General features: G+C 41.7%; 1 protein-coding gene across 2 annotated transcripts in view; it reads right to left on the bottom strand.

Annotated features, from left to right (window-relative positions):
- The window catches only part of CUX2 (cut like homeobox 2), a 337,894-nt gene that overhangs the window by 52,468 nt on the left and 262,260 nt on the right, over positions 1-23,166 (bottom strand). Inside the window, exon 7 of one of the 2 annotated variants that reach the window (XM_018558332.1) lies at positions 765-841. In XM_018558332.1, coding sequence (XP_018413834.1) covers positions 765-841 — 77 coding nt within the window. Of the gene's footprint in view, positions 1-764; positions 842-23,166 lie in introns of those variants that run through there. The other variant, XM_018558333.1, reaches the window with a different exon arrangement.

Here is a 23,166-nt window from a genome sequence, read left to right on the forward strand (position 1 = left end):
CGTTTCCCCCCCCCTCATTTTTTGGGGTGGGGTTTGACTTTGGGGCATAACCTCATGCACGTTTTTTGTTTTTTGTTTTTAAATATGGGTCCCTCCGAACATTCCACCCTGGTTTTTTTTTTTCTTTAAATTTTTTTATTATTTTCCTAACTTTTTAAAATTTGTTTTTTTTTCATTTATTTAAATAATTTTAAAACTTTTTCATTAGTTTAATTTTTTTCTATTTTGCTCACTACCCCGAAGATAGCGAGCAAAATAGCCAAGCTGAATGCAGCTCAGCGGCATTCAGCTGTTCACTCACTACCGTTCGGCCCCAATGAGAACAGGGGCGAACGGCAGCAAGTGAACTGCCGGAGCTTCGGCTCAGCCGATCCAGATGTTGGATCGGCTGAGTCGAACGACTTCGGCACTCCGGCTCAGCCGAATGTCCAGAGAATATTCGGCTGACCGAAGGCAGCCGATGTATGTCTGATTTTAGCCGATGTACGGCTGATATCAGCCGTACTGAGCCGAAGTGAATAGCCAAACGTTGTTCGGCTCAGTTCACTTCGGCTCGGTTATTCACTCGGCTGCCTTTGGCAGCTTAGTGATTAACCCTCTTAATATTACCTTTTAAAAAAATATTATAGGCAACAAGCAAAAAAGTCCTGTTTGCTCTCTAAAACACAGGTCAATGTACTCTAGACTCCTATAAAAGTGTCTCTAAACCAGATTCTATATCATGAACTGACTTTACATTGTATGGAAATATGCTTTATACTTACCTGAATGAAGAACTTTGATCTTTTCCTCAGCTTCACCAAGTCTGACTGCCAAAGTAATCTGCGCTTTCTGTAAGCCCCTGTGGAAATAGAAATTTAAAGCTGAGTATGTAAACCCCAGTAACAACCTTCTCTTATTTGGTCCATTTTGGTCTGTTAAATATACCACTGAAACCACACTCCTATGAGAATCTAATGCTGCCACTGATCTGACAGGAGGCGGAGCTCAGGCAGTGATGGGAAGTGGCTGTAAATACAGATGAAGCTTTGCTAGCTCGCCCACTGCTCACCTCCTGCTGTGCTGTCAGGAAACCTAAGACAGAAGGCATCCTACAGTGCAGGCAAACAGTAAAAGGGACTGCGCAGGACATGCGGGACTGCCAGCAGCTGCAGCCCAGTTCCAAACAGGCCACGGACAGGGCCGGATTTACTCTCTCTGCTGCCCCAAGGCCAGGTTCCTCAGTGCGCCCTCCTACCCGCCAAACCCTGCACCCCCAATAGAGAATGGCAGACCTGCAGGGTGCATACAAGTGATCTCGGCGACACCGCCGAAATCACTTGTACAAAACAAGCGGCAGCTTTCCCCCTGTACATTTAGCTCTGCTTCCCAAAGCAGGGCTAAATGTAGAAAACAATTACCCACCCGGCACCTGGAACTGCATGTCACAGGCATCGGAGATAGGAATTCCACACCCCTGCTGCCCCTCTACTCCCTGCTGCCCAGAGGCTGGGACTTGGTTGGCCTTGTGGGAAATCGGGCCCTGGCCACGGACCACTACCGGTCAGCTGCACGGGGGTTGGGGACCCCTGATCTAAGGTACTAGTACACAACTAATAAGCTGTAATAAATCAAATTTTTGTTCTTGGGTTTAGAAACTAGATAGTTGTAGACTATATGGTACTGGGATATTTAATAGTCTTTCAGTATATAATTCTCTCATTATTTAGAACAAGGCAGCATTTGGCATAAATAAGTCAGCATTTTAAACTGATGATACCCTAGGCCTTGAGAGCAAATACAATCTAAAGTATTAAGGGAGTACATTACTCCACAACCTCACTTTCTTCTGCACAAGACTTATTAGATGTCTAAAAAAATGTCCCTGCATTGTGCTCCACACATTGTTGTCGCCATGGAGTTGGATATGCGGTTGCTTGATTCAATGGACTTACAAGACCTTATTATGTCTGTACTTTTACTGCAAAGCCAAGATTTATTACCAATCCAAAATCAGAAATTCTTGAAGTGGACCTAATGTCCCTCTTCCCTTCTGTCCTATCACCCAACTAAAAGCTAAATCATTTGAAGAATGCTTATCAGCAGTGTAGCGTTGTCACCCTGAAACAGGAAGTGCCCTCACAAGGTACTTCATGGCAGGACCACCAGATGTTATTTTACCCAAAGCTGAGGAAACTGGGTAGATGTAAAGCGTAAAGTGGGTGGAGCTTGGTGAAATACTAACTGGAATTGATGCACTGTATGAGTGGGACAGCTCGTTTCAGGTGAAAGCGGGCAACCGCTGCCAGGAGAGTCTCCGAACCTTGGGGGACGAGTCACTAGCCGGATTTTGTTTTACTATTTCTACTGATTTCTTTGTGCACCTTCTGAAAGTGCACTAAAGAATGTGAATATTGCTATTTATTTTTTAAATAAAGGATTATTACGGTTTTATGCCATGTATCGCTGTAAATTTTTATTTTAAGCACATTTGAAGAAAACATTGGGCTCATGGCTACACTACTGCATATGGAGAAGTTTCACCCATGTGTGGGAAAAGCGCTATGTGACCATGCTAAAATAGAGTTAGACATAGGTCACTAAATAAGGTGAGCTTTATTTCTTATGGGTGGATGGCATGTATGGGAGTACCTGCGTTTCTCTTGTGGAGTTGTTTTGTTTCTTTTTTGTTACATGTTTTACATAAAGTGCTGGTTGTTAAAGTATTGTCACTTAGTATATTGTTGGGCACTGCTGTATTTATATGTATTATAGTAATTGTCAATTTGTAGTTTATTTTCACTTGTCTGGGTGTGGTGACACTTGTTGATATAGCCGGCAGTATACTTGACATTGTGAATGCTGTATTAGTGCTGCACATTGTGGTCATATGCAGAGCCGGATTTACTCTCTGCTGCCCCAAGGCCAGGTTCCTCAATGCGCCCCCTTCCCTGCCAAACCCCTCCCCCAATGGAGAATGCCAAGCAGAGGGCGGGGGCGGAAGAGTTCGTATTTATTTTTTCTTAATTTTTTTCACTTTTTTATAACTTTTAAAATTTTTATCTGTTTTTTTAATTTTTATATTATTAACTTTAACTTTTTTATACTTTTTTTATCTTATTATTTTTTACTTTTTTATAATTTTTTACTTTATAATTTTTTACTTTTTTATCACCTTTTTATTTTAATTGTTATATATGTTTTACTTATTTTTTAAATTTGTATTTATTTTATTATTTATTCATTTATTCTTTTTTCAATTCTAATTTTTTCAATTTAATTTTTTTTTCTTTTTTCACTTAATTTTATTGCTATCACACAGGAGCTAATAAGCCCCAAGCCTGCATACAAGCAAACTCGGCGACATTGCCAAGAGTAAACTAACAACCGGCTTCTACACTGGACATTTAGCCCTGCTTGACCAAAGCAGGGCTAAATGTTGAAAACAACTATGCGCCTGGAGCCCGGAAGTTCATGTCCCGGGCATTGGGAGATAGGAATGCCACACCCCTGCCACCCCTCTGCTCCCTGCCGCCCTGAAATCCGGCCCTGGTTATATGTTTGAATTAGATACGTTTGAGTCACAAACGCAGAACAAGCATTCTGTGGATGAGTCAGTGTAAGGATTCCTTATCTCTGTACTTGTTCAGAGAGGGAATGTCAGGGAATGAACATTATCAAAAGAGAGTTTAGCAATGGCAGCCTACATCATTCTCACATAACAACTACACAGTGGCGTAACAATCGTCATAGCGACCCAGGCGGCCGCTTTGGGGCCCAGGCACAGGGGGGCCCGACCAGGACATCCCCCTGATGCCGTGCGGGCGAGTTCCTCCTCACAGCCACTGCTTAGTCGGTAACAACCAGCAGCTTCGAGGAGGTGGCTGTGCCCGTCGTCAGCAGCAATGGAGGAGGCGGGACCCAGCAATGTAGGAGGCGGGGCCCGCCAGCGACCATGGAGGAGAAGGAGGTGGACAGAGGATCGCGGCTGACAGGTAAGAGGGTTTGACTGCCCACCTGAGACCCTGCAGAGCCCACCGTAGAGAGTCTATGGTGGGCTCTGCAGGGTCACTCTGAGGTGGGCTGTTTGGATTATCAAGTGGGCGTAACTAGAAGTCACAGGGCCCCATACAAAATTTTGCTATGGGGCCCTATAATTTCTAGTTACGCCCCTGCAACTACATAACCTTTAACTAACAAAAGCTGGCCATACACTATGCGAATTCATGAAGAACCAGCCGAAATTCGCACAGTCTTCCGGACGGCATCCCTCACTTAGCTGATCGAAGGAGCCGGTTGGAAACTCTTCGAAGGAACTGTGCTTGCAGCCAATCAGCTGCAAACTCTGTTCAGGTATTCTGACAGCAGCTGGCGGCCACTGTCAGAATAAAAAGGAAACAGCAGAGATAACCTAATTTTAAAAGTTTTTTAAAAACTTTAAAGCAGTTAAAAATAAGTTTAAAAAGTATTTTAAAGTGACAGCACACAGTAATCAAATACAAATAACAAAAGAAGAGGAAGTAAAACACAAATACAAAGAACACTAAAGGAAATAAACTTACCATAAATACACCCCAAATAACGAGATTCTTTTCAAGCCAATTTCACCTAAGCAGCTCAAAAATTCAAACTAAAGGTTTCTGTTCTACAAAATTGTACTGATGATGAAATTGGTATATTTGCAGCAAAATCAATTTAACCCAAATCACTCTGCTCATCCCTACTCTACAGCAGCTGTAAAACAGATAATATGTTATTAAATATTAGAACCCCAAAATGTAAGGGGCTCTATCTGAGGTCCTAATCCAGATGCTGTACACCCAGCTGCAAGGGTTGAACAATGTAACGAGGTTCTACAAGGGCAGTGGGCACAGTGTCATGAATAGATGCACAGTCAAGAAGAAGAGACACTGGTTATTATGTTAGTCATTTCACCACAGCCACACCTGGCAAGATCCATTGTCAAACAATGAAGTACTTCCAAGAATTAAATCATGTATGTTTGATTTCTGACAGCCAAGTGATACTTAAGCCCAGTAATTGTACAAGGAACCAGGATACAATTAAGTGAAAGACATTAATATATGTTATAATAATAATAATTGTTCATAACTGGTAATACTGTATTTGCTGGCTTATAAGACTACTTTTTATACTTAAAAACATCCCCGAAAATCGGGGGTCGTCATTTACGCAGGGTATACAATGTATACCTTTTGTTCGTTTAGGCCAAGCTGGCCCACAACGAACATCCCTAATCTGTCAGCCCGCTGGATGTGCGGTAATACTGTATGTACGGTAGCTTCGGCTACATACAGTATACCACGCTGAGCCAATCACGGCGATCGATGTACACAACCTCTGCCAATCCAAGCAGGCTGTGTATTCATTAATAGAATACGTTGCTTGCCGTGATTGGCTCAGCGCTGTATATTGTATGTAGCTGAAGCTACCTACATTACAGTATTACCGCACATCCAGCCATGATGTTTTTAAAAGGTGTTTCCTCGGAAGTGGGGTAGTCTTATATGACGAGTATAGCCCCAAACGTATGTTTTAAGTGGAAAATTAGGGGGTCGTCTTATACACCCAGTCGCCTTATACGCCGGCAAATACGGTATTTGTAATGTCATGTGCCAGTTACATCATATAGGACCTGCATATGTACAACAGTACCAGCAGACACCGATCCTTACCGCAGCCTTGCTGACACAGCCGACAGTATATCTAAGTTCTAACACCACAAAGTCTTAGTATGTCCATGCATTGTCATGGGCTACATAAACTTTACACTTGGGTCTAGGCTGAGATGACGTCATCATTCTGCTGCAGGTACTACGGTAGGTAGAATTTCCTCATTCTCCTCTGCCCCAGTGTTCACCCACACTCTCAGCATCAGTAAGGTGCAGCGGAGTGCAGCCCAGTGTCGGGATAATGCAGCATCATTACACATGAAAGTGAAAGCTGTACCATTACTAGCCACACAATGGCCAATCAAGGAAGATACAAGTAAGTAAGCCCCTTTATTTGACATTTTTACATTGAAAGAAAAAGCAGACAGTAAAACATAATACTAGTTAATTGGTAGTGCTGCCAGCAGAATACTCTGGAAACTCTACAGGGCATGCCAGGGAGCTGTAAGCAATGTACATATAGATGGAGCTCCCTTTGTGACCATACACCCAGCAGTGGCGTCACAAGGGGGGTGCAAGGTGTGGCCTGCACCCGGGTGACACCATTGGAGGGGTAACACCAAAATGACTGACAGTCATTTTGGTGTCACCCACTCTAAAAAATGTCAGGAGAGAGCAGGGGACCCGGCGGCATACCTCATCCCGCCGGGCGAACGTCCCCTCCTCTCTATGCCAGCGTCCATGACCAAGATAGCCACCGGCAGGCGTCAATTAGATGGTCGCGCATGCGTGATGCCATCATCGTGCACATGCATGGTGTCACCCGGTCTCTGCTCTGGGTGAAACCCCGCTTCGGGACGCCCCTGACCCCCAGCCACCGCACCTCAAGCTGACACTCGGCACCGGGCAACATATTTTGAATGGCTGCTCGGCCCAAGTACTGAGAGTGCTGCACTAGAGGGGGGCTGAGGAGCCTCAAACCTGGCACAGTGGAAGGCATGCGGCGACCTACTTAACACGGGGTTGCAACCCACTTTTGGGTCGCAACAGACCAGTTGAGAACCACGAGTCTAAGGGCATTAAACAAGAAGGGAAACTTCCCCTTTCCTTTTTCCCCTGGCAGTCGGCACTCTTCTTCACTCCCACACCAGCCTTGGAATGTGGCAGCTTTCTTACATACAATGCAGGACAGCTGGTAAGCATTGTACATGGTGATGTTGGCGAGGGAGTGCCACATGACCAAAGAAGAGGAGCAGTTTCAGGAAACTGGTTGTGAATATAGGAACTTGCCGGGCGGAAGCATGCTGGAGTGAGGAGTAAAGTATTCAATTCTGTTATATCCCTTCAAGACTAAATGAGCATTAAGCCCTTAGTATATATGCATGCGCACAGGAGTTACTTAAATTCGGCATAGCACCTTACCAAGCCTGTGCACTGAGCTGCACAGAAAAAAAATATTTGCTGTCTGTCAGCATTTTTTTTTAAACCAACTTCACTTCCACTTCAATTAACCACTTCCAGCGGGGTCATGTAAATGTAGGTCATCCGCTGGAAGTGGTTATACCAAGAACACCGCTGCTGGTATCGTTTTAAACAGCCGGCGATTGCTGTTTAAATACAAGCGATCTAGCGTCTGTACAGGCGCCGGATTGCTTGTACTGTGCAGCATTGTGTCCCCCTCCCCCCTCCACCGCCGCCGTTGGCTTCCCAGGCTCCATTGTCCCCCCTGTGAGCCCGGGACCGGCACGGCGGGTCTCCCGATGGATCGGAGGGAGATCAGCAGGCTTCCAGCCGCTTTACTCTCTTCCGTTCACTGGACCCGGAAGTGATGTGCATTACATCACTTCCGGTGTCACTGGGCACATTCTCAGGCTCCTAGAGCCAGAAGAAGCTGGTAAAGCAGATCTCAGTTTCATCAGCTTCTTTGGGGTCCCTAGGTGACATCAGGGGTCTAAAAGACCCCTGATGTCTTCATAAAGAGGGCCTGTCACATCCTAATTGCTATTACATAGGGGGCTTGTAATCCACCTATGCGATAGCAATAAAGCTGAGTGAAAAAAAAAATGTAATTGTAAAAATTAACCAGTTGACATCCGCGGTGTTAAACCCCCTTCCCATCCAGGCCATTTTTCAGTATTCAGCGCTGCGGTACTTTAACTGACATTTATTCCGTCATGCAGCGCTGTACTGAAATGAAAACAGATAAAAAAAATAAAAAATGCAAAAATGTTTTTAAGTCCCCCGCCCCCCACATGCAACGGGAAAAATGCGTCAGATGCGCCTACGTGCAAAAAGAAAATCGCGCCACACGTTAGATATCGTTGCGAGCATCGGAGTGAGAGCAATAATTCTGGGCCCATCAATCACTGTTAGCACTGAACTGATGAGCCGTAAAAGGATTTAAAGCTTTACTTATGGGGAATTTTGTTTATTGTAGTTTTTTGCAGTTTCACGGACGCACGCAATTTTAAGGCTTGACATGTTTGGTATCTATTTACCCGGCGTGACCCCATATTTTATATTTTACCAAAAAAAATGGGTGTTATATTCTGCTTCTGTGCACTAAATTTCATTTTAGTGTATTGTATCCTAAAAATACTGGTTTGATAAACATTTGCGCAAATACCATGCAACATAAAAAATTGCAAATAGCATCTTTTTATTCTACAGGGCCTCTGCTTTCATAACATATATCATTGTTTGGGGGTCTGAAGCCGTTTTCTAGCCAAAAATTCAGATTTTATCATGCATGTGCAAATGTAAGAAGTTCCTCTGGGCAGCAGGTGGTTAAAGAATCTTCCCTAAATAATGTGTCACAATGAGTAACCTTACTGAACAATTCATTTTATATTTCTATTGTACTTTTCTTCCCTGGGGCACTTATAAAATTGGTTTTGGGGCAGATAGGAAGTGAGGCAGCCTCAGTAAAATATCATACTAGGGACAGTTTTAGACATGAACTAAATAACCAGCATCCTTTTGGGTGTGGGAAGAAGCCCACACAAGCACAGGGAGAACATGCCAACTCAATGGGGATAGTGTCCTAACCAGGATTGCAACCAAGGTCCCCAGTGTTGCAAGGCAGAAGTGCTAACCACTATGTTGTCCTATTGACCAGATAATATCACTAACAGAACAGTTTCTCAAACCTGTCCTCCAATCAATCAGCATGGATTGTTTTGCAGGAACCTCATATAAGAACAGGTGGAGTACCTGCATTGGTATCCACAAATATGAGCTGTTAGTGACTTTAGAACAGTAGTGGGAAACAATGAATTACAGAAAAAGCAAGCTAGAGATTGTGTCTGTGTTTAAAGAGTCATTATGAGACCAAGCACACTTGGGTAATAAAAGGAGTCACTGTTCTGCACCACGAAGCAGGGTATGCAGTCTGCGCATTAAATTAGCAAACATGGCTGCTCCCATGTACAGGGTATTATGGGAATGCATTAGGAGACAATGCCTAGCACAATGAGCTGTGTCTACCTATATAAAGCTAAATGCCTGGCTTTCATGGTGCCCATACAACTTCAATACTTTCAGAGTAGTGAATACTCCCCTGCTCAATATTTATTTAATCTGGCCAGTTTACTTATTTTTGCATGAAAAAATAATTAGATGTAATAGTAATACACACAACTACTGCAAAGATTAGAGCAAATTATATTAAAACAAAATGAAAATATATAAATTCTAAACAATGTGCAAAAGACTGACCAAATTATTGAAACAATAGCTTTTTAAAAGAGTGGGGGAGAGTTAAAAGATTAGAATCTCTGCCAGCTTGTTTTTGCCATTTGTGTCCCCATTGGGGAGAATTTCTCTTGCTCCCTATCATAGCAGAAAATAAGAGGAAACATCTCCAAAGTGGGGAAATGGCATACCTGACAGTTGTCCAACATATCCCCTCACCTCCTGTTCTGGTGACTTCCCTTCAATTACAGTCCCAGTGATAAGAGTTAGAAAGTAAAATGTAATCTGCCAAACTAGCACAATGGCAGCAAAATGAACAGAAGTTCTAGCCCTTGCCTACATAAAAAACAAAAGTTTTGGGTGGAGTTATAGTTTTAGAGTCCCCTAGAATTACAGTTACAAGTAATGTTCAACTATAAGCATTACATTATTTACCTCTGCATAAGATCCCAGGTACCCCAGTCCAAGACTATCCAATTCCAACAGCTGCAATCAAGTTGATGTAGTTAATCGACTCTTGCTCTGCAAGTTCCTCCTTACTCAAACACATTTTAATAAACTTCTATTCTATTTGCTTACAATCCTGCTAACCCCCTTTCCCCCTCCCTACATTAATCATCTTAATCATCTTCAGGTATTTAATTTAAACTGTGTTTGCACTTCTCAGCAAGCACACAACCCAGTTATTAGTTGTGTTAAGTATTAAAAAGTGATTTATTAAAGGCGTCAGGGAAGGTTTGGAGAGAAAAGATATATTGTTCATGCCCAATTATCATCTGTCCAGCATTTTCAACTAAAAGTAATAAGTCCACTTAAAAAGGCCACTAAAGGTTTAAAAAAACAAAAAACTGCCTCAAAATAATGGACAAATAAATCTAAAATACCAATACATAAAATATATAATTAAGGTAAGGGTCAGTGCACCCAAAACTGATAGTTTAGTTGGAATACCTACTGCAATGGTAACTGAGTCTGCTGCCCAGGGTTCCTAACTGTCCATTAAAAAAGGGAAAACAATTTAAAACTCTCTAAAATACTAAAATACTATCAGGGTTATTCAGAAAAGGGTGAAGAGTTTGGGGAAGACAGGAGAAGTGAACAATCTAGGACAACATAGCTGAACTGGAAAATTACCTGAATTGGAAGATGTCTTAGTTCACTTCTCCTTCCTTCTCCAAAGTGTTCACCCTTTTTTTGAATAACCCTGTTTGTGCCTAGGAAATATATAGTTTTCCCCCCCCTGCGGTTGGGTATCAGCAAATCACAGTGAGGCGAGGCTGGAAATGTGTTTTGTCTAACCTAAAAAGTGGGGAGTACTCTTCATGTCAAGCAGCTCTGTGTAGTGTAATAGTTCCTCTTCACTTTTTTTTTTTACCTTAATAAAGTGCATTAAGTTTATTACTATACTACAACCCGAATTCCAAAAAAGTTGGGACACTGTAAAATCTACATAAAACCAGAATGCAATGACTTGCAAATCTCATATACCCATCTGTTACTCATAAAAGAAAACATGTCAAATGTTAAAACTGAGAAAATGTACCACTGTAAGAAAAAAATAAGGCAATTAAAGGTGCCCATACACCTTGAGATTATCGTATGATAATCACGGGAAATACCGCGATCGTACGATAATCGCAAGGTGTATGGAAGGCGTGCTACCGTTTTTACTGTACGGTCGCGCGTCTTTTGTCGAACCAGCATGAAAACCCGCCGAGCATCGCACGTTAAAGCTCTATCATGTAAAGTAGAAGCCATATCTGAACATGATCCAGAAACGCTGCCGTCTTCTCTGGGCCGAAACTCGTGTAAAATGGTCTATTTGCAAAGTGAAAATCGGTTCTGTGCTCAGACTAATCGAAATTTGACCTATTTTTTGCAAACATGTGCGCCGTGTCCTCTGGACTAAAGAGGAGAGGGACCTTCTGGCTTGTTATCAGCGTTCAGTTTAAAAGCCTGCATCTCTGATGGTATGGGGGTGCATTAGTGCGTATGGAATAGGCAGCTTTCACATCTGGAAAGGCATCATCAATGCTGAAAGATACTGTATATCCAGGTTTTAGAGCAGTATACGCTCCCATTCAGACAACGTCTTTTTCAGCTGGACAATGCTAATCCGCATAGCCGCAAGCTGTTTTTTAAGAAATACATGTTTTGAGACCCAATGGTGTAATCACTGGGTCTGTCTGCTATTATTTGCTCCGAGTTTAGTGGGAGGGAGATCTGTCTCCTGTAAACATCACAGCATTCTGCCTCAGATCCTCTTCAAAATAATTATGTTATATTTCACATCCCCGGGATCCCTTTAGATGTGCCTACTTCACCCTGCTGGCCACTGGGCGCAGGGTGAATGGGAAGGACGTACTGTGGACAGAGCAGAGATACCATTGACTGGACCTTTATATTATATTTTTATTCTAACAAATTTGGATATACATTCATCTCCTGTCCTAAAGAAGCAGTTATTCAAAACTGCAAAACATGTCAAACTATTATATGGGTAACCGCTTACCTGATGTAACCCCTTACCTTATATCTGATGCCTGTATGAGTGAATACTTTCATTAAATGGTTATCTAGTTATACATGCAGTCAAAGATACACTGAGAAAGTGGAAGGGTACCGTTGGCATTATTTAAAATGATGTACCTATGTATTTTAATAGTATGTAAATTGTTACATTTTGTTTGTAGTAATATAAATTAGTTTTTTTTTTTTTTTTAAAGACACATGGAATATGACTGTATAATTGTAGCACCCGAAAAGTCTCATATAATATCTAAATACATTAAATGCATTTAACTTTTTTAGTTAGGAGAAGAAGGTTTAGAACCTCTATCGAGATTTTATTTCTGTCTGAGATCATCAGTGAGGAGGTTACAGGTACAGCAATTATGGAATGGAGGATGCTGGAATTACTATAACGGATGGTGCCATCAAAATGAGTCTGAAGAAATGCAGTTCACCTTAATGCCTGTCCAAAGTATTTTTAATGATCGCATATAAGTGACGTTTCAGAGTCACAGAGGGACTCCATCAGGCAAAAGTGATACAAACATATGTAAAATAGCATCCTTAAACAGGAGACAAAAAACATTGAAAAAAGGCTTACCACTCCCAATCACCATAACACACCCACAGGTACAGGAGGTCATATTAATAAACTTACCATACACCTATTTTGCAGCGATCGTGCAGCTTCTATAATGGATCGGCAGTAGACATTGGGTCTCTGCATGTGATTGATATCCGGCATTCAGTTTTAACACAAGCCACACACAGGTTATTGTAAATGGTGGGTTGATTAATATGACCTCCTGTGCTCATGAGGGAGCATTTTCCTCACTTCTTATCCAGGTGGCATATATCAAAACAGAGAACAGGTAAAGCAACACTTTCATGTCACACCCAGCATTTAAAATATCACACAAAAATCTTCCTAATTCAAAACGTGACAAAAGTTGTAACACTTCCCCCTTCTCTTTGAAAAACTTTTCTAGATTTGGTTTTAAAAGATTATATGGATACTCAAAAATTATTACAAATCAAACTTTCTATTAAAAATATTTTACATTATTATCAAATACAGCGGTAACAGAAACAGGGTTTGGCCATAATCTTCCCACAAAATTTGGTGATTCTAAGCCTTAACATCCTGCTTACTTTCCAGACTCAGAACCTAATAAAACACTAACCTCTAATCCACCCGCTCTAAACTGTTATCCCAAGAACATTTTCTTCAGGGAAACATACCCACAAAGAGCATAACTGCACTGCCAAGGGCATCCTTTATGTGTAGGATATTTTTTTAATTAAATAGAGAATTTAAAGTATTAAAGGTTGTTATTAGTTGAATAACTGGAACATGGAAGAATAGCTCTGGAGCCTGGCAAACAGTACTGTATGACTGCAGCTCCAGGCATATATCACAATTCACAGAATCATCTGCATTGCCATCATGTTTATTTAATGTCTATGTAAATCCAGTCACTAAAATCTCATGTATGCTTTAACATAATGTAATTTCAAAATTAATTTTCAATATAACTGCAACTTTTATTAAAACAACTGGTGATCATGCTATAAAGGTCCTTGTTCAAACACTTCCTGTGGATCACAACGCTCTGTCACTGTCTCTCATTTGTGCTCCTGCGTTGCTACCCTACCATGCAGGGTTCTTATAGCGACTACAAGTGGTAGTTTAAACACACATTCTACAGGCATAATCCACTGTTGTTACCATGAGGAAACCTGCCCTGTGAAATGCCAAGCAGCCACTGCTGGAGTAAATGCATGCAGACAGGAAGCAGCTGCAAGGAAGCTGTAGAATATCAGTGGCACTGAGACGCAAAAAAGGATGCATACATGTAAAAACAAGTAGTTTATTGATAAAAAATGGCAAATGTTTATGATACAAGGTGCTATAGCAATCTAAATGTCAATCAGATAGGGCTTACATCTACTTTAAACCAGCTAAAAAGTGATTATTTCCTAAGTCTGTAATTTTTATTTACATATTTGTACTGGGTTACTGACTCAAAGTATTGAAACAAGAGGGTCAGCATGACGGCTAATCAACTTGCATTTGCAGAACTAAAAGTCAGAGATAGCAGCCTTCAAGCTTCACAAACATTAAAAGAGAACAATACAAGATACCAGTAGGCACATGTGTTCAACCAAGACGGGATACATGCTTTGCGTAGGCTTTCCACTGCACTGGTGCTTCAGATTATTTTTAACAAGTTTTATGGCAAAATGCCCCTGTGACTTCAACTTCACTTTCTTTCACTACAAGTAATAATACTGAGGAAAGCTAGCAGATCTAACCAAAGCTATTTATTCAATTGGTGACGTGTTAATTTAAGAGTCTCTGTTTTGCTGAAGCAAGAAGAGAAGTTAGATCTCTGATTGCAAAGAACTGAAACAGGCTTGATAAAATTATCTTGAGAGTAACGCAAAACACCAATTACAACTTGATCTGTACAATTATTGTATTCATGGCCTCCAAGAACAAGCGGTGCTGAGATATATGAAAGCACTACTCCCTGATTGCAATAAACGCCAACTTACATATAGACAGGGTACATCATACTCTTTACTACATCAAACATATTGCAATTTATAAAACAAACTTCAGCTCTATAAACAAAATGGCAAGAGAATGGGGATTCAGCAGTCAAGGGACATAAAAATTTGTCAACATAGCCTAGAGCCTTTGCTTGACTACAACATTTAATACTGGAGGTTTATCTCTTTAAACTTCTCTTTTAATATAAAAATCAAACACCTGTGCTACAGTCCACATTTTGGTAAGCCTTTGCTCACCAAATTAGGTCAGATTTTTAAGATTTCAAATCACAACACTTGCCCTAGAATGAGCTTTCTCACATTGAAATGACCATAAAAGTGTGCTGCACAAAAATGACAAGCAGACGAAACTGCCAACCTGAAAACCTTGTAGGAATAGCTAGTATGGTCTGTGAAAGTTAGCTTCAAATGGTAAAGCTTTAATGATGCCATTCACTTGCCAAATCTTAAAGGAGAACTATGACATGAGTGATTTCCACTCACCTCATAGTTCTAAGCCGACCTGTGACAATGAGACTGTCACAGGTCGGCTCAGTAGATCGGGAGGTGAGGGAAAACATACCGGGTTCCCTCACCTCTCGATCCTGTCACGGCTCTCTGCCGTGACAGGGGGAGGGGCTGGATTCCCCTCTCCCCGCTCCGATCTGCCAGCGCTGACTGGCGGAACGGACGGGGGAGGGGGCGGGTACAGCTGGCTCTGCCTCTAGATAGGCAGAGCCAGCTGTCACTCACGCAGCTGGGCGGATCCCGTCATCTAAGTCGGGATCCGTACCAGGTGCGGCGTCTCAGTATACCGCGAGCTGTAGCTCGCGGTATACTGAGCTTAGGGTGACGGGAGGACGCTAGTTTGTGTCCTCCCGTTACCCCAAGGAGAACTATGGGGAAAAACACTGACCCCATAGTTCTCCTTTAAGGTAAGGGCCGTTTTGGCCACGTGCATTAAGAGAAAAGTAACAGAAACATAAGTAACAGAAACATAGAAAGTTACCATTACAAGGGTTTTCGACATTCTTCTTCCAGTGCCACAAAGCAAACACAAATATTTGAGCAGCCCCCTGGCTTTCACTTACAATGCTGCTGCCCTGGTCTTAATCCTCAGGCCTTCCCTTGAGCCTTTAAAGGAGAACTATGGGGTTAGGGCTTTTCCTCATAGTTCTCGTTAGGGTAATGGAAGGACACAAACTAGCATCCTCCCGTCACCCTAAGCTCAGTATACCGCGCGCTACAGCTCGCGATATACTGAGACGCCGCATTATACTGCGAGCTAGAGCTCGCGGTATACTGAGACGCTGCAGCTGAAGCGGATCCCGACAATTATGTCTGGATCCGCCCAGCTGCGTGAGTGACTGCTGGCTCTGCCTATCTAGAGGCAGAGCCAGCTGTACCCGCCCCCTCACCCATCCATTCCGCCAGTCAGCGCTGGAGGATTGGAGCGGGGAGGGGGGAATCCAACCACTCCCCTGTCACGGCAGAGAGCTGTGACAGGATTGAGAAGTGAGCGAATGCCGGTATGTGTTTGCTCACTTCCCGATCTACTGAGCAGACCTATGACAGTCTCATTGTCACAGCTCGGCTAGAACTATGAGGTGAGTGAAAAGCACTCACCTCATAGTTCTCCTTTAAGACAGTCTTGTTACACAAGCTCTGTGCTGCTCCCTGTCTGCACTGGCTCCCACCTGTCTTCTAGGTGGAGCCGTCTTGCTGCATGGATGGAGACCTCCTCTGTTTCCAAGGTGGACCCCTAAAACTCTGGTCTGCCTTCTATTATAAGCGACATGCACAGATGCAACATAAAGAAACTGGTTGAAGGAAAAACATGGACCCAGGGCTGAAGGCTTCATTCCACCCAATACTTTACAAAGCCTCTGAGCTCCATGCCCCAATCTCAAAGACTGAAAAGCCAGTTTTCTCCTTCTTATGTATGTATGCTGGAGCCCCTCCACCTGTATAGGTGAGAACCCTGGGTGCCACCTAACCCTTCTGACACCATGACTACATACAGCACTGTCACAGGTCATTGTGGAATGCTGCATCATCTATAGTGGATATGTGTCACCTATATGACTACTTATTTTACACTTCAACATTATGCCAAAAGCCTATTGATTTCACACTTATCCTCAGTACCCCTGAGGAACTCTTGCTACAACTCGTAAATAGCATACATACGATTTCTAGACGACTGTTTGGTAGATATATTCATATCTCCTTAAAGTTTGCTTATAGTTGCTTATTGTAGAAACTTCAATAATCCCCTGAGCTGAAACTCCTTTATACTTTATTGTATGAATTAGTTAACACACCGAGCTCTACTCCAGTGCAGTGCCCATAATAAAAAAGCATAAGACACAGCCTTTCTGTGCAATGCAAATCAGATAATTAAAAGATTTGCTGGCTAAGAATCACTTTATAGCACAACACTGCCTATTCCTCCTCCTCCTAGATTTTGATAAATATGTACAGAATATTATGTTCCCTTAGTGGTCTGGCAAAATATCACACAGGATGAGATTTCTGGGGCAATCAGGGACCTAGCTTTACATAAGTCTCCTGATGTCTAGATTTAAGCTAGCCATACACGGCTTGAACTTTGGCCAACTCCTGCTGACCAGGGGAAAATTTTGAGCCACGGGTGTCCCTGCCTGTACAACCCAGCTTAACAAAAGTTTAAAAATCATCTGAGCTAGGTGGAGAATTGGTGGCTAAACAGTGACTGTATCTTTTATTTGGTCCTGGACTCACTGGATACAGACCAAGGCATTCAACTCCATAGAATGTCCTTTTCTTCTTTCCAGTTTGTGCTGATTTGGGTTCAGCAACCAATTTATTAAACTGATCAAACCATTAACAGATATCATACAACCAGTATTTTGCTTAATAATAGTGGCATTTACATTTTAGGGTTCATACACACAGGAACCAGGAACCACACTATGTAAAATTCAGGCATATTTCCCTGCCTGGGAGGCACAGGTACTGTGTATAGCTGCCCATTTGTATACAGCCACTGATTTCTATCGGCTGCTGTACTCAGCACCCGTGGCTCCCAGGTGAGGAAACACATGCAAAATGTATGTGGTAGCCCAAAGCGCCTGTCTGCATGACCTCTCAAACTATTTAGATGCACATGTTTAGGTATCCTGTATCCTTCACCCTATTTGTCCTCGGTATCGAGGCACTCATGGTCAATCTACAATCCTCTTTTGAGGTTTATTGGACTTATCTTGTTCCCAAAAGTGTACAAACTCTGCATCTATTCTATTTCCTATATTCCTGTAACATACCAATAACTCTCTTTCAAGAGGTATCCAAATTATTATTTGTCCTATAAACTGGAAAACAATCAAATTAAATATATTACTGCCCCACTAAACAGTGTCAGCTGAGGAAGATAGTAAATGTGGATCACAGGTGATCCAGAAGTTTAAATATTTAGGAACCATAATCACACAATTCCCCCTAAAATGTATTGAACGGGAACTTCTGTGAAAACAAAATGTAAAATTTTTTAGGTAGCAAGATATATAAACTTATGAAAATGGCTGTTGCAGATATATTTATATTTTATGAAACACATCGTGTTACCTATAACTAAAAACCTTTTCAAGAACCTTTGCTATCACTGTTTTCATGGGAAATATGGTCCAGAAACAAGACAAAATTAAGGTGAACAAAGCCGCTGGACCGGATGGCTTACACCCAGGTGTTCTCAAAGAATTGGACTGTATAATTTCAGAGCCAGACAGGGCTATTCACTAGAGGGGGAAGTGTTTGGAGAAGGCAGGAGAAGTGAACAATCTAGGCCAAAATAGCCGATTTTAAAACATTCTCCAATTCAGCTCACTTTTCAGCTCAGCTATGTTGTCCTAGATCGTTCACTTCTCCTGCCTTCTCCACACTCTTCACCCTTTTGTGATTAGCCCTGATTGTATCTAATTTTTAGAGACTCTCTAATGACTGGCTTGGTACCGATGGATTGGCGCAAAGCCAATGTGATGCCTATATTTAAAAAGGGATCAAAGTCTTTACCAAGTAATTACACACCTGTAAGTTTAACTTTAATAGATGGGAAGATACTCGAAAGTTTGATAAAGGATCACATGCAATAGTTTTTGCTTGAAAATAACAATATAAGCGATAGTCAGCACAGATTCACAAAAGACAGAAGTTGTCAAACAAACCTACTTTCTCATTATGAGGAAGTGAGTAATAAATTGAACAGAGGAATGACTGTAGATATATCGTATACTTGGACTTTGCTAAAGCGTTTGACACAGTTCCCCACATGCGTCTAATGTATAAGTTAAGGTCAGTAGGTATAGAGTGTTCAATCTGTAATTGGATAGGAAACTGGCTTAAGGACCATATTCAGAGAGTGGTGATCAATGATTCATACTCTGAATGGTCTGAGGTTGTTAGTGGTGTCCCCCAAGGTTCAGTGTTGGGTCACTTACTGATTCATCTATTTATAAATGACATAGAGTTGAGGATTAAAGGAGAACTATGAGATGAGTGATTTCCACTCACCTCATAGTTCTAGCCGACCTGTGACAATGAGACTGTCACAGGTCGGCTCAGTAGATCGGGAGGTGAGTGAACACATACCAGGTTCGCTCACCTCTCGATCCTGTCACGGCTCTCTGCCGTGACAGGGGGAGGGCTGGATTCCCCTCTCCCCGCTCCGATCTGCCAGCGCTGACTGGCGGAACGGACAGGGAGGGGGCGGGTACAGCTGGCTCTGCCTCTAGATAGGCAGAGCCAGCTGTCACTCACGCACCTGGGCGGATCCCGTCATCTACGTCGGGATCCGCTCCAGGGTCTCAGTATACCGCGAGCTGTAGCTGGCGGTATACTGAGCTTAGGGAAACGGGAGGATGCTAGTTTGTGTCCTCCCATTACCCTAAGGAGAACTATGGGGAAAAACACTGACCCCATAGTTCTCCTTTAAAAGTACTATTTCTGTGTTTACAGATGACACCAAGTTATGTAGTGGAATACAGTCCTTACAGGATGTCTCCAACTTACAAGCAGATCTGAATGCACTGTGTGATTGGGCATCTATTTGGCAAATGAGGTTTAATGTTGAGAAATGTAAAGTTCTGCACTTGGGGACTAAAAACATGCGTGCTTCATACACTCTAGGGGGAGTATGTTTTGGGGAGTCAATGATGGAGAAAGATCTGGGTGTTCTGGTAGATCATAGACTGAATAATAGCATGCAATGTCAAGCTGCAGTTTCTTAAGCAAGCAAAATACTTTCTTGTATTAAACGGGGTCTAGACTCCAGAGACAGAGACATAATCCTGCCCCTGTACAAAGCATTAGTAAGATCTCATCCGGAATATGCAGTTCAGTTTTGGGCACCAATTCACAAAAAGGATTTTGTGGAACTGGAGAAAGTGCATCGAAGGACGTCTAAACTGATAAGAGGCATGGAGGAGCTCAGCTATAAGGAAAGATTAGCTGACCTGAATTTGTTCTCTCTGGAGAAGAGGCGACTAAGTGGGGACATGATCACTATGTATAAATACATACAGTAAATGGTCCATATAGTGAGTTTGGTGCCAAATTATTCACTTTAGGGTGACTGCAAAGGATAAGGGAGGACTCTTTGAGTCTGGAGGAACATCCATACGCAACATCCTTTGCATACGAAAAGGATTCTTCACAGTTAGAGCTGTGAAAATGTGGAATAGACTCCCCCAGGAACTAATCCTTGCTAGCTCAGTTAATTGTTTAAAACAAATCTGGATGTATTCCTAAATGAACAGAATATTACTGGATATTGAGTTCTTAAGCATCAGAGATTGTTGATCCAGGGAACATCCCATTGCCTTATGGGGTCAGAAAGGAATTTTTTTCCCCCTGTTGGAGCAAATTGAACCGTACTTTATAGGGTTTTTTTTTTTCCTTCCTCTGATTCAACAGTGGGTAACTGTGGGCATAGCGCTCTGTTTAGGCTTTTCTTCTTTTTTTCCCCTCTTATCTCTATAGGTTGAACTCGATGGACATGCGTCTTTTTTCAACCTGACTAACTATGTAACTATGTAATAACCCATCCTAAACTGAAGTTAACTACCATGTGAAAATAGCGTTTCTGGGCTTCTGTATGTAATACCTGGTTGGCAAGTTCCTATACTTGATCACAATCATTTACAAATGTAAAGCTAAGGTGCCTCTGTGGCATAGCTCATATTGAGAACATATAAGATCTATACTAGTCTATCATTTAGGGGCATACTTAAAAAAAATCAATTGGCAGATTTATTCGCTGAGAATATTTAACTAATATTGAAGTATTTTACCAGATTGCAGGACAAATCTTTATTTCCAATCCTTGTTCTTTAAGTACCTCCAGGTCTCACCAACTTGCAGTGTCCCCTTGAAATTAATTTTGTGCCCTCGATGTAGTCAGCATGTGTATACAGTACATTATATATACACAGTTGATTATGGCAAAGTCTAATAGACATGTAAGCTGCAGGAAAATTCGGTTTGGTTCTGATGTTTCCTTATTTCGGGATTCGGGTCAAAAATTAAATTCGGTTCAGGGTTTCGGATTTGGACAAAATCAGAATTTTTGTTACTTTTGGATGAGTTTATGAACGAATATTTGTTGTGACTACCACAGAAAACTATATACAGATATTAATGCTAAAGCTCCTAGACCCGAATGGCATTCGCGAGTCCGAATTTCCAAATAGCATTCGGGAGCTCCAGAAAGCAATAAAGGTCTGAGAGGAGTCATATACATATACATACATAATATTAAAGCTGAGGCTTCAAGACCCGAATGGCATTCGGGAGCTCCCGAATGCTATTTGGAAATTCGGACTCCATTCGGGTCTTGGAGCATCAGCTTTAGTATTATGTATATATATTTAGTATTCTGTAGTGCAAACGAATATTTGTTGCAGCAACATTGGGAGCCAAACGAAATTTGGACAGGATCCGAAATTTCGTAAACGGAAATTCAGATTCGGACACATTCAGATTTGGAAATTCGAAGGTGTCCGAATGTAATAATTTCAGAAAATAATAACAAAAGAATTTTGATTCGGAACAAAACGAATCGCACATGTCTAAAGTCTGATAACCAGCACTTAGCAGTCACCAACAAATAGAGAAGTCTAACACTCTCTATTGATAAAAATCTTGGCTACAAATAAAATTCTGAAGAAAGGGTATATGGTGACATCTAGAATATCTTAATATGCACAAAAAGCTTGCCCTTAATTCTTCTGGGACTGCGGCAAATTGGTACAATATATTGCATTTGGTGAACCCATCCCATAATTAAGAGAGTTTGGATTTAGATATATTGCTTGATTAAATCTGTGACTCATATTAATTTATAGTCTCCCTTTGAAGAATTACTATCTAATACATGTTACCAAAAACTTTTTTCTCATAAATTTATAGCCACAAAAATAGCCACTGCAAGAGCCCTATTTATAATTATATTCGGTCAACTATTCAGTCAACTGCATCAAAATTAACATGAATGATGATTAATGAAAAACAGATTTTATCTATTAAAGTGACATTGAAGTCAAAGATATTTTTCCCTCCCCCCAATTTTAATTAAAGCACTTACCTGAAATGATGTTTCTTAATCCGATCTTCTTCTTCTTTCCTGTCATTTTCATCTGTCCCTCCAGCGCTTCTGCGGGTCTCCGATCCAGCACTGACTCCTCTGTCCTTGCTGGCACTTCCTGTCCCACGGTATCTGCATGCGGGTGCACGCATCCATAGACTTACCTTGTGTCTCTCCTCGTCCCCCGGCTGAAAATGTGAACTGCGCATGCGTCCGCCCCAAGATGCTTTGCGGCCGCCCCTAGAAGTTTCACATTTTCGGACGGGAGCGCACGTGGAAGACACAGGTAAGTTTAAACTAAAACGTGGAAGAACGTGGAGCGCACGTGGAAGACACAGGTACGTTTTTTAAACACTTTTTGCATATATCTACTGCTTGCTAGCAGTAGATATATGCAAAACACTGGATGGTTTAATAACCCTTTAAGGTTTACAATCTGTAGATTAAAATAATCCACAAAAACCCTATATTTCCCCCTGTCTGACAAGAACCACGTTCTTTTATTTCCACATTGATATTTACTCTCACAAGCAGACTACAAACGTATCTGTACACAATGATCTCAACACGGTTTTCAGGTTTTTTTTTTATAGGTTTTCAGTGTATAAGAATTCAGTCCTCAATGGGTTCTTCATCATGAGGAATTCTGTACAAATGCCATGCATGTACACAACATTATCGCCTTACTGAAAATGTCAATAAAAATAATTGAAAGAGAAATAGAATATTACTTGGTTCCAGGTGTTGGTGATCTTTGCTGCCCAAGGAACTGTAAATACAAAGTAAAGCCCAATGCATTAACAGTCCAGCATACATCCACCCTGCATGATTTGGGACAGTATAAATCTGTCAGAGGGATGGAAGAGGTTTAATGAACAAAGTGATCTCATCCTCTTAAAGTGGCCTGAAAGTCAAAAAATAACTTGTGTCTGTTGTTCCTCCTTGCTGCTGTAATTTACAAATTACAGTCTGGTCTGCTTAATACTTACTTGTCTCCTGAAGTCCCACTTAGTCCATACAGCCAATGCTTCACTGCCACATCCAAACACACCTGAGAGTGGTTTCAGTGTGAGGCACAGGCATTGATTGGCTACTCGAGCAAAAGGAGCTAATCAGTGCCTCTACTTCACAAAGGACCTGCATTCACAGTGACAGAGGTCAAACTCCAGGGACCTC

Source organism: Nanorana parkeri, unplaced genomic scaffold, assembly GCF_000935625.1.
Source record: "Nanorana parkeri isolate BGI_ZX_2015 unplaced genomic scaffold, ASM93562v1 scaffold331, whole genome shotgun sequence".
NCBI lineage: Eukaryota > Metazoa > Chordata > Amphibia > Anura > Dicroglossidae > Nanorana > Nanorana parkeri.